Source organism: Aphelocoma coerulescens, chromosome 2, assembly GCF_041296385.1.
Source record: "Aphelocoma coerulescens isolate FSJ_1873_10779 chromosome 2, UR_Acoe_1.0, whole genome shotgun sequence".
NCBI lineage: Eukaryota > Metazoa > Chordata > Aves > Passeriformes > Corvidae > Aphelocoma > Aphelocoma coerulescens.
In genome coordinates this window covers 146,532,331-146,551,270 of record NC_091015.1, presented here as the reverse complement: position 1 = coordinate 146,551,270, position 18,940 = coordinate 146,532,331, and the positions used below count along the sequence as shown (strand labels likewise).

General features: G+C 38.5%; 1 protein-coding gene across 4 annotated transcripts in view; it reads left to right on the top strand.

Annotated features, from left to right (window-relative positions):
- The window catches only part of RNF19A (ring finger protein 19A, RBR E3 ubiquitin protein ligase), a 58,167-nt gene that overhangs the window by 21,615 nt on the left and 17,612 nt on the right, over window positions 1-18,940 (top strand). For all 4 annotated transcript variants that reach the window (XM_069005247.1, XM_069005244.1, XM_069005245.1 and 1 more), the window contains one exon: window positions 15,314-16,064. In XM_069005247.1, coding sequence (XP_068861348.1) covers window positions 15,448-16,064 — 617 coding nt within the window. In that variant the 5' untranslated portion in view covers window positions 15,314-15,447. The remainder of the gene's footprint in view (window positions 1-15,313; window positions 16,065-18,940) is intronic.

Here is an 18,940-nt window from a genome sequence, read left to right as displayed (position 1 = left end):
TCTAATGGGGAAGTGTGGGCAGATACAAACTATTTCAGTTATATCAAAATTGAAATTTAAACAAAATGGTATGTATTTTAGTGTAGCTGTTACCTTCCCAGTATGGAACAGTCAGCCTGACCAGCAGGTATTTAAAAAGGCTGCACTCAGCATACATTTAATTTTAAATTAAGGCTTGCTAGTATAAGTAAATAATATAAGTCTTGTGAGCTGTAGCAAACCCTTTTCAGACATAGTGTTGGGACATATGAGTTGACCTGGAATATTGTTCTTGTAGTTTATTTGCATTTATCATTCATAATCCCTACCTGTTGTGATGTTTGAATCTTTTTAAATGTGCCTTGACCTTTCAGCTTTCTTAAGTTCTATCACACAACTCTCACAGTTGTACTGCTGTGATAGTTGTGATAGCTGCAAGGTGACAACAGATTTGCTCTTCAGAGGAGGGCTCTTTAATAATACTGGCTAAAACTACAGCAGAGTACTTCTGTAGTTGCACACAACTTTAAAAAGAGTGAAGAATCATTTATGTTCTTTCATACAGTATTTGATATTTCTCTGTCACTGGAATTATTTGAGGATGAGTGGTGAACAGTGGGATTGCAAATCAGAAAGGTCAGAAATAAGGACAAGAGAGTGAATTGTTACAGATACCTTTTTTCATAATGGTGATCCTAAAAGAGGTGAGAATGAAAGAAGTGAGTGAAAGAACAGTAAAAGAAGTAAAAGAACTTCAGAATTAATTTCTGAGTAACTTTTCAGTTACAGCCTTTTTATTTTTATTTATTTATTTATTTTGAGTAGTTGTTCAGAAAACAGAGTAAGTTCCCCTTACTGAAAATAGCCAATATATCAGAAATGTTAAAGAAACAGCATTTTTTGCAGAATAGAATTCATTATCTACTGTTTTCAATCATAAACTTCAAGTTTCTAAATAACTATTAAATCATAAAAGCTCCTGTTTTATCAACTTAGCTATGTTAAAATTATCTGATTAAAATGTCTCACTTCTAGACTACTAGAACTTTTTTGACATTTTATATGCCTTATTTCTCAGGTAAAGTAACTGAAAAAGTTAATCCTACAATGGAAACAGATGTGCAACCGACATTTTTGTAGGGGACTTTTGTTCCTCAATAACAGTGATTGCATTTGTTTTATTCTCTGTTCTGGCACTGGTACAGTGTATGATTCATTCTTGTCTCATGCTAGCTGTAGCAAGGAAACCACACACATATTGCAGTGTAACAAGGCTAGAGAAGTACATTTCAGACTGAATATGAAACAGTCATCAAGAATATTTATTCATTCTGTTGAGAGTTTCACCCTGCCTTATAAAGCAGACTTGCAGGAAAAAATAATCTCTTGCACAGATGCGTTTCATGTTTTTTGTAGGCACTTCTGTGCTGCATGAAGAATGGAGCTGGTTGTAATAATCCATTCTTGAAATCTTAAATACTTTCAGAGTTTGTTTATTCTGGCTGTTTCTTCCTCGAGGCCCAGCCACGCTGAGAAAACATAACCGTATTCTAAAAATCTGTTTAAAGGTCCAAAAGAAAGATTTGGGTTCAGACCAGAGCCTAGAGTTATACCTGTGTAGTAATCCTTACAGTTGAGGGGAAGAAAGCTGTGATATCTGGACTTTCTAAAGAACAGCTGGTGTCATGTCCAGGTATTTTGTACTGATCTGGTCTTGCTGGGAGATAGCAAATACAAATACAGGGGTTGTCCAGATCACAGTGCACTGAGTTAGAACAGGATAGTAAGCTCAGTTAACTCAGTCATGTTTGACAGTGTCACCAGGTTATCTAGAGACAGATGTGGCCCTTTGTAAACATGAAACTTGAAGCTCTTTGTGTTGGTTTTCGTTCAGATGTCGACATCATCTCTGGTGTGTCTGGTGTCTCTGTCACATGCTCAGTTTTCTCCCAATGATTTTCATTAACGAACAGACTCATGTCAAGGGCTGTGGAAGCTAAATGTCATTATCTTTGAGTGTTCAGTGCAGGTTTATAAAATCCATGTTATAAATCTGTTTCAGAATGCTGTCCTCAGGGTTCTTCTGTTTCATCTGGCACTTGCTGGATGTCAGGCAGAAGCTCTAACTGAAATGAGGAGCCTTTTACTGTAAGTGTATGGAGTGCTTAGAGTAAGGCATGAAGATGGTTGCAAGGTCCTATGGCTTACAGACTCGAGTGTGAGGATCTATGACATGAGCTGTCACACTTATGAATGTGCCTTCATGTTTTTGTGTTGCTTGCTGAGAGTGAATGCTACATTTCTGAGTTAAAATTCAGAATGTTACTGGTGTTGGATTGGTGCAAAGGTGAGCCCTGGCCACTGTAAAAAAAAAAAAAAAAAAAAAAGGGAATAGAGGAGACTTCTGAGTTATTTTAAGATATCTTTTCAGTATTATTGTTCATTCCCCAGGCAGCCAGTGTGAGGTATTCTGCCACCACCACGGACCAGTGTCCGCAGGCAGTTTCAACAATCCCTTAGTCTTCAGCAATCTGCAGTGTGTCCAAACTGTTAGCTTTGGCTCTGGTTTCTGCTTTTAGAGTAACTCAAATGTTTCTTGCTTGAGGCATCTGGTTTGTTTTTGGAAGGTGGAAAAGGCGGCAGATGCACTGCCGTCTGCCCTCGTTCTGTCTGGGTCAGGCGGTGTGGCCCGAAGGGACAAGGTGTACCAGGTGGGGGCTGCTGCTGCCAGCCCGGCCGGGAGGACGCGCACGGGGCAGGGCTGCGCCTCTGCCTTGCCGGCTCTCCGGCCGCCGCTGACCCCTTCGGCTCTCCTGCCACTGCTTTGTTCCCGTCCTGCCTCTGCTTGACAGAGAGAATTTACCTGAAGCCTGCAAAGCGAGCCAGTCACATGGTCAGACTGTGCCAGATACAGCTGTAATCTTGGGTTGAAAAATTGAATTTGTCCTCCCCCTCTTCCTGCTCTTTTGCATTCGTTTTCCGATTCAGGAATGCAAGCTCTGAGTTACACAGCACAATGGAGACTTAATGTAACTATTTCTAAAGCGTCTGCTGGCAAGAAAACTCTGACGTCAGCAAAGTTAGGGTGAGGTTTTGCTTTGCGCACATTCAGTCGCTCCGGTCTGGAATAATGGCATGCTGGAATGGAAACAGTGTTTGTGGGGGTGTCACTGGGAGTCGTCCTCAGAGCCTGCTACTCGCTGTGTATCTTTTGTGGGTAGAAAATGTACTTGATAAACTATGTTTTGTCCCATTTATTTATTACAGGCATTTCAGAATATTCTGTAAATACTTGTGCCTGACACTACTGGCTGGCAGGATATTGCTTTTAGCTCTCTAAAGTGTGATTACTGTAACAGTTATTTGCTGGTGTTGCAAGTGAAGGTATTTTTTAGAGGCAGACTAAATCTATTACTCAAGGACTTTTTTTCCCCCCCCCCAGTGTTAACACTAGGTTTAGATAAGCAAAAAGAAAATAAATCAGTAATCATCTACTTCAATTTGAAATTCTTAATGGTTAACTTGCAAGTAGAAAGAAAGCAAGGACTCAAAGACACTGTGAATTTATGAGCCACCAGAGAAACCGGTATTTTGTTTTTAAGATGAACTGAGATTTGACTTCTGTTATTGCTGATTAAACAAATACTTTTCACTTGAAAATAAATATGAAAGCCTGTGTTTTATATTCAGTTTAAGGTCCTTGTTTCATCTAAGGTTTATCTGGATGCAAACAGCTCAGGAAAGATACATTTAAGGCCATCAGAACAGAGCTGTGGATGTCACTGTGACAGGATTCAGAGTCAAGCTGCAGGATTGCAGCTGATTTTAAAAATAAACAAGAAGCTTCTGTAGTGTTTGCAAATTTACACTGCTTTTTAAAGGAAAAAAGAATCTCGATCTTTGAGGGCTGTATCTTAGGTTTAGGCTAACAGGTAGTCATGGCTAGAGGCACCACCTTCTGTACTAATTCAGTTTACCAAATCTGATGTTTCTGTGGTCTGGGAAGCTTAAAAAACCCCAACACCTTAAGTCAGATTTAAAAATATTTACTAAAAAGGGTACAGTTGAAGGCACATTACCAGAGTTACTATTTAAAAACCACAAAGTATGGTTTTACCTCAGAACCTGAAATAATACAGGTTTGTTTGGAGACTATAATTAGGAAGTGTTTAGCTGTTCTAAATAATGGAGAGAATAAGCACAGTAGCTTTTCTAGGAATTGCATTATGCTTGCTTTGTATTTTCTACCTGTAATTGTTGGAAATAGACGATGTGTCACAGTCTGTTGCACAAAGGGCCCCAACTAATGATGTTTCCATAATTATGTAGAAAGAGCTGTTTAAGATGATGCTTTGGAGGAAAAAAATAACATCCAACACAGAAAAAAGAGTATGTGAGTTTGAATGTGAGGGAGTGAGTGGAGAAGGCTTTACAATCCGTCTTCAAAAGCATGAGGGCAAGGGAGTTGTATTTCAGAATACAGCTGTGTTGTGGGGCCTGGCAATGGAGGTGTAATTCACCAATTTAAAAGTAGTAGAGTAAGTGGAATAGTGCAGTTACATCTTGACACACATTCGTTTGTGTCACTAAGCACTAGGAACTGCTGCAGCATCCTCAGCTGGCAGAGGAACATCACTGTAGGCCCTCTGTGGGTTTTTTTGACTTTGTATTCTGTTAGTAAAATATGAAGCATAGCAGGAAACTTTTGAGTATTTATTTTTTAAAGTTTGGTGTGAAGCTTTCTGACCATCCAGAACATGGCAGCACTGCCAGGGTCTTGTCAGCACTTTGTGACCCAGTGTGTCACCTGACACAAGGCCTCTGGCTGATGTAGTGGCTTGCAGGGGATTCACAAACTCCCCTGTGTTGAGTCATGCTTGGACACCATTAGCAAGGCAATAAAGACTAAGAAAGTTTCACAAGATAGGTCTTTAAAGCCATGAGGTGGTGTGTTTGTGATGACTTTTCTACCCATCATGTGCAGCAGTTGTTCTACATAGAGAAACACTGCGTATTCCTCAGTCTGTGTTGATGTCAGTGAAAAATGTTGGAAGAACTCTCATCAACCTGGCTAAATCCTGCTGTGTGCTGACATAGCATATCTTTTGGCATAGTATGATGTTTTCGTAGGTGGGATAATTGTGCTGGCAGAATAACTCCTCCTATTGGCATGTACTGTATTTCCAGCATAGGTTAGTACAGCATGAGATGTACTTTAAATGACTGTCATTCAGCTTTTTCTTGCTTTGTGCTTTTTAACTAGTGTTTACACTATTTACAATGCTAGTAGAGTCTGCCTGTAAATGCTGCTAGATCATTCCCCTTCTCTTGTGCTGAATGGACTCTATGTTTTCAACCTGGCGTTTTTTATTTATTTATTTTCAGTAGGACTAGAATAATCTTTTCCATTAATTCTTTCTCCAAAGACACATCAGTAAGATTTAAATTTTCACCTAGTGTATTCATAAGCAAAGATCTGTGGCTAGTTGGTTTGTCTTTACCTTCCTTTTCTAATGTTCTCCTTTCATTTTACATAGGTTCAGCTGTGAGATAAGTTTCATGGTACTTCTGCCCTTTCCTGACGCCAGTGGTTTTTCTGGAGGCAATGAGTTTCCTGTCTGGAAGCTACAGGCAGTGTTTCTGGCAGGATGAAGTATTTTTGTTTCCCTGGCTAGACCTTCCCCTGTTTTTGTCTCTTTTTCTCTCAGTAGTTTTTTTGGTTTTGTTTTTTTTTTTATCTTGGGCTGTATTTGATATTGCAGCAGTTAATTTAGAGCTATCATTACAAAAAACTGACTTGGAAATTTGAAATATATCCATGCAGGATTTTTCAGTTAACATACTGACAGAATAAATTAGTAGGTCAGGCTGGAGGAGAATTGAATGTGTTTAGCTCGGTTTTGACCTAATCTCACCTCTTGAGTGAACAGGAGCGGTTGGTTAGGCTGGTGCAGCTTTGTACTTGACCTGAGGGCAGTTTCAAAAGTTGTGGCATTAGCCATAACAGAGTTCAGAAAACTCTGTCATAGTTTCTGTCTGTATCCTTGACTTGCCGCTGCTAGAATAGACAGGCATGGATTATTCACTCAGTCATCCAAGCTTTTCTGAAAGTTTTATACTGAATTATATTTACTAAAATTACTAGTTCTCTGTAAAGAGGTATATCAAAGGAGACCAGTGCAGGGCAGTTACTCAGTTCTCAAGGGCTGAGATGCTGGCAAAGTAAGTTACTGTGAGTTGTCACACTGACTTTCAGAAACTGTAACCAAGTTCTTATCTATCCCCATGGTAAGGTCTCATTTAGTCAGCCTAACTTGATGTCGCTGGAAGAATTCAAAACTCTTTACTAACTTGCTCCCTTTTAATTAGTTTACTTTAAAAGTTTTATGCAAAGTATAAGTATATCTGTCTATATCGGGAGGGTTAAAATGGTAAAATAGCACCAAATGTTTGAAAAAGTAATCCATTAATAGCTTCCAGCATTTCTTAGTTTGAGGCAAAGGTATTTCAAGATCGACCGGGGGGGGGGGGTGGAATGTTGGTGTTTGCAGGTTGTTTTCCTGTATTTTTTTGTCTCCCCTGCCTCCAAAATAGAGGTTGTTTATGCCAGAGATAAAACAGAGCTGGAAGATGCTGCCAGTCAGACAGTCAATCAGTCAATAATATCTTCCCTCAGCACAAGATAGAAGCTCTGGCTCTTGCTGAATTTAAAAATCATTAGGAGCCAGGAACTGCAATCTGTAACCTCTTACATGTCCCCTCAAGCTGCTGTCTCTGGTATGCTGTTCAAATTCTGTGTGCTCTCTCTGGAACTCCTGCTCATGGTTCCAGATCGCTCTATTACAGTGTTTGTCCCACCTTGTATCTTGGTACACTTTATTTGGTTTGTTTTTATAGTGGGGCTAACTTGTAAGCCTGCTTGAAAACAAAAGCTTGTCAGAACTCAGTATGTAGCCATTACTGTTTGACCAGGCAAAATTACAGACCTGAAATTAAATCTGCTTATTCTGGAAATCTGCTGGTATTGGTTATTTTCATTTTGGAACAGTTTTCTGTAGAACTTAGCTCATCATTCAGAAGTGTTGCAATGTTTTCCACTTGCAGGACTGGTGACACTGCAGGGAACAAAAACGGTCTTCTGTTATTTCACTGGTGTATGTCTTTACTCTGATTATTTTGCAATGTATAGTGTACAATAAAAAGCAACTGCAGGAGTGAAAGTATTAATACAGTTAGATTAAACCTCTTTTTTTGGTACATAGGCAGAGGCAGCTTGTGCAGTTTTTAAATCCATTAGTGTTGCTTTCACTTTTCAGACCACTAGCTAGTCAAATATTTTAGAACATTGCTTATATGTCTATATATGGATATGGATACATAAAAAATAAATCTCTCCACTATATTCAAACGAGAAGATACATGCTCCTCATTGCACTAAGAGAATATATTCCAATTACTTTTGCAAGGAAAACATTGTCCTAGTGTGAGGATTTTAATGATTAAAGGATTAAAATAGTTAAACATTTTGTGATTTTTGTTTTGCTTCCTGTTTGGTTATGTTGTGGGTTTTTTTCCCCTCAGTGTTTCCAAGACTTCGGTTTCCTCTTGGCAGAGTTTGGTGTACATTTGTTTGCAGAATGCACCACAGTGCATAGGAGGAGTTTTTGACGCGCAAGTGAGTGCGTGGTTGAACTAAGATTGCTCTGCTGAGTTAGATAAGGGAAAACTGCAAATAGTCTTATTTGCAGCAGACGCAGGCCTGCAGATACACAAATAGAAAGCATCCCTCCACTGAGTTCTTAGTTTTGGTCGACCACTGCACACAATATACCCAGATTTAATGCTGCTGGTTTGGAAAATTAATGTTTTTAGAATTTAAGGAATTCTTTCCCTTTTGCCACCAGACTGAGGGAGGCACTTTGAGTGTACTCTCTTCTTTACAGGCATTATCTGCAAGAGGAACAGTTTTGCTGGAGTTGCCAATCATTTCTTCAGAGACTTTCAGAATGAGTTGAGCAGTTTGCAAGACTTCCTTTCCTAATAGCAGCTGTCATGGACACATGATACAGGATGTATTGCTCATAAATTTCTAAGGAAGAAGCATAACTTTTTTTTTTTAATAAGCTGTTCAAAATTCCTCTAGCTGTCAGGATTGGTTTGTCATGTGCTACATACCACTGAGAATTTTAAAACAGTACACTGTATATCAGTTCACTTTTGGCAATTCTGTAGGCTTCTCTGTATTTTAAATACTGTCAATCTTTTGATTTTTATGCCTAATCAGTCTGACTCTCTCAGGCCTTGAGCCCAAGTGGGTTCATAGTCAGTCTGTTTGTGTCATTGTTTTACAAACAATATTGCTTTGTTCTGTAAGTGAGAATAGAGTTTCCAGATAATTGACACAGGACTTTGAGGAAAAATAAAGTGCAGTCAGAACAAACTGAGACATGGTAACAGTGCAGTAGAGATAATTTAATCTCTGTCTCACAAATGCTTTTCTCTTAATTCTTTATAATAGTATGCGTGAATATCAGGGGTTTTTAATAACATTGAATCATAGAATTATGGGCTGCAAGGGATGTTAAAGATAATCTTGCTCCAACCCCCCTGCCCTACATGGGCAGGGATACCACCCACTAGATGAGGTTGATCAGAGGGCCCCATCCAACCTGGCCTAGAAGACTTCCAGGAATGGGGCATCTGCAGCTTCTCCTCTGGGCAGCCTGTGCCAGTGCCTCACTATCCTCTTGAGTAAAGAATTTCTTCCTAACATCTAATCTAAATCTCGCCATAAGAAGTCAGGAGAGACCAATTATTAGAAGACTTTCCCAAAAGTAAACTGACTCTGCATTGTAGAATCTTTCATATGTTAAAACAATTCCTTTTGCTCCTGGAAGACCCCTTGTTCCTCACTTGGCACTGGTCTAATGGCCTACATGTGCTGAGCTGCCTTATTCCAGAGGGTTTGACTTCCTTTCAAATTGGGGATAAAGGCCCTACCCTGTTCTGCTTAGTGTGCTGATATGGGCATGTCCCAGATCTTGTTAGCACCTTTGCTGAGCCCACAGTGAGCTCCAACATGAAATTAGTGAGTGAATGCTTGGTATGGTACTTGCTGGGAACTCTGCTCCCAGCCTTTTGGATTTACATAAATTGAAGAAGTGATATTATTTCACTGCAACTGTTCTTGTCATTTAAAGATGATATGTGAAGTTTAAATCTTCACATGGCAGATTTCTAAAGGTTTTTAAAAACTTGGTTAGTTGTGGATTTGAGAATTCTGTTCTTGAAATAATGGCCTCTGCAACTATCAATAGTCCACTGTAAGCATAAAGAAATTAGATGTAATTAGCTAAATGATCAAGTACTTTTCACTCCGGAAAGGATTTACTACTAGTAGGAGCAACTCCAGTAACGTTTGTAATAAATGTTCTTCATGCTTTAAGAGAAGCATTCACATATGTGGCTCTTAGAACAAAGCAGGATAGAAAGTAAAAGATATCTTCCTGCAAAAGTGCCTGAAAGGTAAGACTTTCATAAAATGTAAACTACCATATTGGTGCCCTTTTTCGAAGGAGAATAGTAATAATGAAGAAAAATTTACATGAGTATATATTGAAAGTAGTTTTACACAGTTCAGTTTGATTTAAGTGAATTATTTATGAGGCTTTTAATGACTTTTTTTCCATCCTGTACATCATGCTGTAACAAATCACTGTAAATGTTTGATAAGTATCTGTATGTCTGAGTTTGTGTTAAAGGGTTGAGAAATCTTCTGATACAAATTTGTTAAGTTTCTTTTGTAGAATTAACTTTTCAGTTTAATCCAAATACTATCAACCCTTTATTTCACCTTTTATTAGAAATCAAAGTTAGAAGACATCAAAAATGCCAAACAAATTAAGTTGTATCTTTACAGTCTTTGAAAAATTACATGGAAAATGTTGCTATTCTTGATTTTAGTTTATGAAGGGAAATGTTCTGAAGGAGTCATAAAGGTATTCTGCTAATTTTTGCAGTTAAACATTTCACCTGCACAATATGCATGTGCCTAACACAATATGCTGTATTATGTTACCATTAAAGGATTTGATTTTTCATCTTACTGTATATAAAGGTTCTGCCAGAACCTTTGTTGTTTCAACATAATTTCCATCTGTTTTCGTCCAAGTTGCAAAATGTTTGTTCTGCTTGTACTAAATAATCTGTAATAAAACCAAGTAACAGTCCTAACATGCACATGACACCATGTGCATTGACATGACTATAGTGAGATGTTTTTAATGGGACAGAGTGTTGCAGAAGCACATAGATGTCAAAATCTAAACTTGTCAAAGATGTTTAACTTTTCCAGGCAGTTCCTCCTCTTTAAAGTAAGCAATGCCAGATGTATACTTGAACCTGAGGCATGTGTAAAGCAAGTAGGGGTATATTCTTTTAGAAATCCTCAGGCAAAAGTGTCTGTATTTTCCCCTGCTTTTAAAAATGATTGTGGAATGAGCTGACATTTAAAGAATGGCCATTGAAATGAGGCACTTGCTTGCCGTTTCAAAATCCTGTGCCTTGGTATTTCATTTAGTAACTTCAGCTTTTGCATATTTTTGTTTTACATTTTATTCCACTATGTTTATGGTTCTTAGACCATGGATTAAATTAAAAGGAAAATTTGTTTTTGATACCTTTTTTAGACAGTTAGATGTTAAGAACATCGCAGCTTAGAAATTTTAGGATGCTGTGTGATTGACAGGAGATGCTCATTGGAAGAGGGAGGCAGGAATGATCTGTGATGGTGGTTGAAATTCAAGCTCTGAAAGTTTTTTTTTTGGTTTTTTTTTTTTACAGCTCTCTTTAAGCTGGATCAGTGCATTTCAGAAAGCCGCTAGAGAGTATAGATGTTGGGAATTGCAGATGTCAGAAAGGAAGCTATTAGTAGTCAGTTTTAATTAAGAAGTAGTTTTCAGTGTGCTAACAGAATTGGCGCTTGGTTAAATCATTGGAGAGCAAATGTCTGAGATGAAGAGAGTTTGTTTGGAACAGGAGAAGTCTAGATTTGCCATTTAAGCACCAATTACACGAGGGAATATTTAAGGGATTTTAGTGAGGATGTAGTTACATCTATGTTCATGGTGGGTTTTCTCCTTTTATACACAAGTGTTTAAGCCTGCCTTTGTTTTGCAAACATATGTGAAACTGTTTGTCCTGATGGCAGACTCTGATTTTTTGCCCCTGTACACCAGTTTGAGCATGTAATGGAAGAGCATGCTGAGCTTGTGCCTCTGATGTGTTTGGAGGACAGTTAGGAGCATGAGGGAGCTGGTCTCCCCCAGCAGCTGGCTTATGGAGGTAGGCCTTTGTCACTCTTTCCTTGCAAAATCAGCAGGGTTATTCTCAGCTGCCCTTAGGGCATTCCCAGAGTGTTTTGAAATTGATGAGAGAAGCAGATTGTGCTGTGGAGAGCCATATTAGAAGATACTTGTCACCCCCGTCATCTCCTGAGTTGAAATCTTCTCCCTTTGCAAGATTATTCCCATCTCCTTTCCCTTCCCTTTCATTATATGGTCAGCAATAGCATTTTCTTAAAAGAGCATGATCGAAAAGAACTATTGAAAGAAATTAGCTGCATGCTCATTTGGTTTTCCTAGCAAATAGTGTTAGGCAGGGTTGCAGAAGGAGCAGATAGCAGCTTAATACTGAGCTTTAGGTGAGTTGCAACTGTAAATGTTATTTATGCATCCTCAAATGACAAGGTGAGTTTGTGCTGTGGCAGCTAGTGTTTTGTGGTAAGTCTGTGGCACGAGCAGAATGCAAAGCATGGCTGTAATTTAGATTTGCGGTAGGGCTTTGGGCATGGTGGGAAGCCAGAAATATGGTTTTTCTGTAATCAGTAAGTGCTTTTGAGGAAACGTTGAGAACAGTGGTGAACTTAAATTTTTAGGATTTGCACTCTCTGGTTTTTCTGTCCCTTTGCTGTTGCCCGTATTAGTTTCTTTTGTGTGTTGACAAAGTTTATACCGGTCAGTTAGAGTAATGCAAAACTTGCAAGGATGTTGCCTCAGAATCAGATTGTTTATTATTACCATAGCTTGTGTGTCTCAGCTCATTTCAAGTAGTTGGATTTCGGAGCTTCAGTTTGCAAACAGCATATCCCCTTCATGTGGACTCATTGTGACTGGAATAATACAGCCGTTGTGTTCTCTGGCTGTACAGAATCAAGTATTTTTTACTTCTTTTTGTCAGCAGAAACACGCAGATGCTGTGTTGGGTTGGGCAACATGAGAACTGGCCAGTGCTCCAGATTGCGCTAGTAAAGCTTTTATGATTTTGTACAGCTCTGATCATTATTAGCATTGTAACATTTGTCTTCATTTTTTCCTGTAATAAATCATCTACTGAAATCTTTTCACTTCGACAGAGTCATCTTTGAACGTCACTAAAATGTCAATCCAAAATTACTATATAAGGAAGAGCATGGCTTTTAAAACTAGTTTTATGCTTTTAAATCTGAAGAGCATAATTTATGATTGTCTGAAATAACTGGCAACTTTTCTTTTCAAAAATCCTGTCAAAGTTTAACTATTTTCCTTAGAAGAGCAATCTACTATTTTAAAGAGACTGCTTATCAGATTCCATTATGCAGAGAGAACTGTGGGGACATTCTGGTCTCTTTTTTTACACCACGGGAGAATCTTTGTTTATTTAAAAAGAAAAAAAGTACAACTGGTTCATCACCAGAGCTGCTATTTCTTGATTTTATACATCTGTTGGAACTGGCAGAAATGCTGTAATACACATTCTTTCCTCTCCAGAGAAAGGGAGGAGGGGAAGGCTTGTAGTCATAGATTTGGCTGTGTTACTATGTTTACTTCCTACCTTTTTCTATTTTATTTTTAAAAACAAACAAAAACACAAAGAAACCCCACCAAAACAAACAACAACAAATGACTTTTTGCCTGAAATGAATGCTTTCCTTGCTGTTCATTTTGTTCATGAACTCTCCTGGCTTAGGAGGATGGCACTTTCCTCTGCCCTGGTAGTATATGTGTGAACATAACAAAGTTAGTAATTATCCAATTATAAAAATGATTTTAAGGTTATTCTTGCACTTCTAAACATATAAATATAATTTATTGTCAGCCATGGGCTGTATCTGTAGTATATTTCAGACACTGTCTACCAGTTGTGTCTATCTATGATACATCATACCAAGATCCTGGAGGGAAAGATGTTGTCTTCTGTCAAAATTATGGAGCAGTTTTTTCACTTTCACCTTTTTTTTTAGGTCAGGGAATGTTTTAGTTCATTTAATGAGAAACAGCGGCTGCAAAATTATTAAATTTGTTTTGGGAACAGGAGCAGGTAAAGCATCCAAGATTCCTTTTGACTAGATTTTTTGACTAAAAATGTTCCTTAGGAGGGAAGGAAGAGTATGTTATGTTCTTGAAATATTTAGACTCTTTATTTTAGACTCTGGGAGTAAACTAAGATTGTTTTTTTAAAAGGTTCACAGTGGTAATATTTTCCTTTATTAGAAAAAAAAGAAGAAAGAAGAAAGCAGTAATAATTCAGCATTTGAAAAATAGAATGTAGTGGCTTTTTAATTACAAAAAAACTCTGGGGGCTCAAAATGTAAGACCTCTTTTTATCTAAGCCAGATGTACAGGTTTTTTCATTGGGGTTTTTTTCTTTTCCTTTTCTCTCTTCTTAATTTTTATGCTTGAGGAAAGTAGTGTTCTTGTGCTGTACTGCTATACTGGGTGGTAGTCTGAGTAGTGTTGTCTTGGCTACCTGCTAGTACATACAAAGGGCTACCTGTGGTGGTCTGAAGAGGGCCCAGCAGTGGCTCCTGCTGCATGCATTGCTGTGGTGAGGTGGACAGCCTGTGGGCTGTTTCTGTGTTTCCTCTTTGGAAAGGGATTCCTGTTTCCGCTGCTGGTCAGCCATCCTCTGAAACTTCTAGTCTTGACCCAAGCAGCTCAGTGATCCCATTCTGGAGACTACAGCAAGTGTTGGGATTTGTGCCGGTCTCTAACCAGTGTGCAGACTGCTTAGCTCTTGTAAACAGTGGCATTCATCTCTATATTACTTTGTTTCTACCTTCGGAGTTAGTCTTAGTATCCAGTTTCTGATTTTATCTTTTGGTAAGTCATAGAAACCCATTCACACCTTTCTAGGGGGTAAGCTGGGAAGCACTGAGGTAAGAAAGGACGCTGGCAGTAGTTAACATGCAGATATGCAACACTGGTGCCATGTAAGAAATGCCTTCTCATTCTTCTGTTACAGATGTAGTTCACCAAAAGGTAAAAAAATTCCTCTTGTACAGTGAAGCTTCCAAGAAGTGGGAATAGTTGCATGTTTAGGGAGAAGTTAGTGGTTTTGGTTGGAGATAGTCTGCCGCTTTTTCCTTTGTCAGAGGAAAATAGGAAGAGTTCTTTCTTTCTCTTCTCACTCTGCAGTGAGTTAGGCAGCAGAGCAGCAGAGAACAGAAGGAAATCCTTGGTGTCATCTTGTACATAGGTAATAACTGAAGTTTGATACGTGATAGGAATCTGGTTTGGAGGCTTTTGTTTGTTTGTTTGTTTTTTGTTTGTTTGGGTTTTTTTTCAGAAATACATCTAATAAAAAATTCAAATGTTGTCACCTTAACTGTAGTCTTTGCCATGCCCTTCAACTTCCATACAGTCAAACAGTGTTGGCTGTCACTCAACTCTGCAGCTCTGCTCTCTGAAATATTCAGATGCCTTATGTTATAAATATGCATACTTCTCTGAGAACCCTCAGATTTTGAGAATATCTTGAGCTCTTGAGCTGTTTAGACACAGTGATTTAATTTCTGCTGTCAGTCTAAATGGACTCAAAACACACTGAGAAATCTTTCTTTTAATTAACTGTATTGGATTTGTACTTGACCTTATCACATGTGCAGAAAATGTAAGGTAGAGAAAACAGAAAAGTTTCCAATGCTGTAAGCCTGTTGCTAAGCTTTACAGAAGAATTTGCACATTTACTTAGTTGTCACCCTGAGTTTTGGTAATTTCTACACATGCATAGACACATGCACCCACTCCTTCAGGGAGCAGCGGAGTGCAGATGCCATTCTCTGCACTGATTAAGTGTAACAAAGATAGTCCTTGACCAGAAGGAAGTTTCAGGCTTGTTAAGATAAGAAGGATGTAAAGGGTAGAAAAAGCTGACAGAAAGAGATTTTGGGTCAGATGGTGAGGAAAAGATGGTAGTAATAGGAATAACAGGTCACTAGAGTGCTGTGACCTTTCAGAAGCAATAGTGGTGGTTGTGATTCTAATGCTGCTTTTTTTCATCTCTCCTCCGAACACAGGGAATTCTTCTGAAGAATCTGCTGGAAGCAGATACATGTGAATTTTCTGCATAAAGGCTCTCAAACTGGATTACGTAGTAATATGCCTGTGTCCTCTGCCTCTGTTTGATCCTTAAAAATGATTAGGATTGTATATGAAATTTAACCCCTTTCTGATGAGTGACCTAGACATGAGTTTACATCGGCAAATGGGCTCTGATCGGGACCTCCAGTCTTCTGCTTCCTCTGTGAGCTTGCCATCGGTTAAAAAGGCGCCAAAGAAAAGAAGAATTTCATTGGGCTCACTTTTTCGGAGAAAAAAAGACACGAAACGCAAGTCTAGGGATTTAAATGGAGGTGTTGATGGAATTGCAAGTATTGAAAGTATTCATTCAGAAATGTGTACAGACAAGAACTCTATTTTCTCCACGTGTACCTCTTCTGATAACGGAACAACCTCTAGCAGCAAACCAAGCGGAGACTTCATGGAATGCCCCTTGTGCCTTTTGCGGCACTCCAAGGACAGGTTCCCAGAGATAATGACTTGTCACCATAGATCTTGTGTGGATTGCTTGCGTCAGTATCTCCGGATAGAAATCTCTGAGAGCAGAGTTAATATTAGCTGCCCAGAATGCTCAGAACGTTTTAATCCTCATGATATTCGTTTGATATTAAATGATGACATCTTGATGGAAAAATATGAAGAGTTTATGCTTAGGCGATGGCTGGTTGCGGATCCTGATTGTAGGTGGTGCCCAGCTCCAGATTGTGGGTATGTATTTTTCCTATATTTGCAAAAAAGTGACAGTGTAAATACATAATTTTCACAGCATTATGATTTTTGAAAAGTTGCCTGTTTTACTTAGTGTGTTGTCACAGTTGTACGAGTCGGTAGCAGGCGGAATTCTCTAAAAAAAAAAAAAAAACACCACAAGAAATCAGAACAAATAAAAATGAAAACAACAATAAGAACCACCCAAGTCACAACCACCTTCCAAAATAAAATGCTCTCTCAAGTAGTTTGTTTTTTTTTTGCGCAGAGAGAATTTCAGCAATGTCAAGAAACTTTTATTGGTAGATGCTTGCCATTTATTTACTGCAGGCGAAAGAAATTTAGATGTTGCATTGCCAAGGTAATGGTGCAAAGCTCAAGCTAAAGAGAATTGAAAACGTGGTGACTGTAGTTTAACTTAATTTGTTAAAGCATAGTGGGTATTTTGGCTTTTTAGCTGTGAAAAATGATTTAAGCTTTTCTTTTGAATTAAAAGGCCATTCCCTGCTTCAGATATCTTCCATCTTGTGGCTGGTTGAGACAGCACTTGTTGCCTGTCAGCAGGATTCTGATATAAGATAATCAGCTTGTTCCTGCTTATTACCTGGGGAGCATAATGTTTTAACTTTACTTTAATACTTTTAAACAGTTCTGAAACCATGCTGAATTCTAAGTAGCCTGAATACTACTGAGCAGCAGCTCATCGTGGTTTCTGCTGGTGTCTCATAATGCCATTCTGCAGCAAGCTGCTTTTTTAGAGATTGTTTATGTTATCATACTGCTTAAAGATTTATAATCTTTAGCCATGACTGCAATCCAGATGTGCAGTGCGCACTAATAACTCAGGATGACAGCTCTGTTTCAAAGCCACACAGATGAGCAATAAGTAGAATGAAGAAAAGGAAGATTGTTACAAGAGAACAAGCAAAATAGGACTGACTGGTAGGTAGGTTAAATACTCCAATACTAATAACCAGGTGCTTAATGTTTAGGACTTATTTCAAATACAATTTTGGTTTCATACTTTGAAAGAAACAGAATTTGCTAATGCAAGTCAAAAGCAGGGACTGGAAATGTGATAGTTTCATATCTGGTCCAAAGTGGATGGCATTGCTGTGGCGTAGTTTGAGGACAAAAGGAGAAATAACTTGAGGGATGTTTTGATTGCACGAGCTTGTAACGAAGTCATATGGACAAAGCCAGTAGAGCTTACTCTTAATATTTTGATTTTTTGTAAAAAAACCCCACAATTAGAAGGTATTACTTAAGAGGCAGAAGTATGCTTTGCCCTGAGTTTTTGTGTTACAGTTGTTATTCAAGCTGAGGAGAAGCATTTAGGAACTATTAAAGTATTTTCTATTAAGCCATGTTTCAGTGGTTCAGATACTTTTTTAGTTCTTAATTAAGTAGGCCAAGGCAGGTTTGTTTAACCTGTTTTGGTTTTTATGCTTCAATTTTCTTATCTGTTTTTTAAAAAAAAACTCCTAAGGATCTTTCAGTGGTCAGAAACTGTGATGATAATTGCTGAGGATAACACCATTATAAAAATAAAAAGTGGGTCTTCAGAGCCAAGTTAAAGTTCCATGCAATCATGTGGGGCCACAACAGTGTATTAGTGTGTGGCAAGTATTTAAATCGTTGCTCCAGAACTGCTTGTTGCATGCTCCATACTCTGGGAGTGGAGTTCTGTGGAAAATACAGTATTATTGCCAGGCAGATAAACTCTGCCAATGTCTCTGTGAAGGGAACAAACTCATACTGCATGGGCAACCTTATGTTGCACTTCTGATACCATGATTTTTCCTAATATGGTTAAAGTGGCAGGGAAATGCTTCACAGTGATAGATTAATTCTGCTTTTAATGCACAGACAGTTCTTCCTCACTGAATTCTCATTACTAGTTTAAAGTGGCATAAAGTTGGCTATTTGGATGCTTCTCAGGAGGATCACTTTTTCTGGTGGTCATCCTAAACAAACAAGAGCTCCTGCAATCATGTTTTGTCTTTTTCCCATCCTTCTTCTGATTGTTTTGAAACCTTCAGAGCACTTAAATATGTTGGGCAGCAGGGTTTGAGCATTCAGCAGAAGTTAATCTAAGTAGTTTAGGGAAAAGGGCATACTGCTTGAACAAAAGAAAAACCATCAGTAGTGCCTCCAGCAAGAGTAATACCTGTGTATGAATCCTCCAGTTAAAAATTTAAATTTGGCTTTCAGGCAGCACTGCAGCACTGTCTGACGAGTCTGTATGTGCCTAACTGAGGGAAAGCACACAGAGGGAGGCAGGAAGGAGAAGTGGGAGTGGTATAGAAAATAATAACAGGGACTTAATGTTGTGCTGGAGCGTAGAAGGAAGGTGAAGGAAGGAACTGTACAGGTGTAAGGTTTAGGGAAGCAAACACTACTCAGACTTCCACAGAAGAGTCTTTGCTAACAAACACTGTTCAGAGATTATGCATGACATACAGTACACACCAACTTCAGATCAGCAAGCATTTGCTTTAATAATTATGTGGTGCAACAGTAGTCGCAGTTTCTAATTGCCTTGGCAGCTAATCAAGTTGTACAATATGCAGTTAAAGCTGAGGGGTTTTTTCTTTTTCTGAACAGTTCTTGAAATGTAGTACTAGTGGAATGCATTAGGGTTATGACCTTTTAGCATGGATCAAATATTTCATGAAGGAGCTGGATGGAATGCATTTACTAAATTTGCAATTAATCCCGAAGTAGGAGAGGTGCAGTAACTTCAGAGGGTAGCATCTAGGAACAAGTACTGTAATAAATAGGAAATAGGTGAAAAGTGGAGCATTTTGGTAGGAAAAACTTACTGCACAAATAGGTAAAAAATGGGTGGTGCACAAGAGTGCTTTAATTCTTCT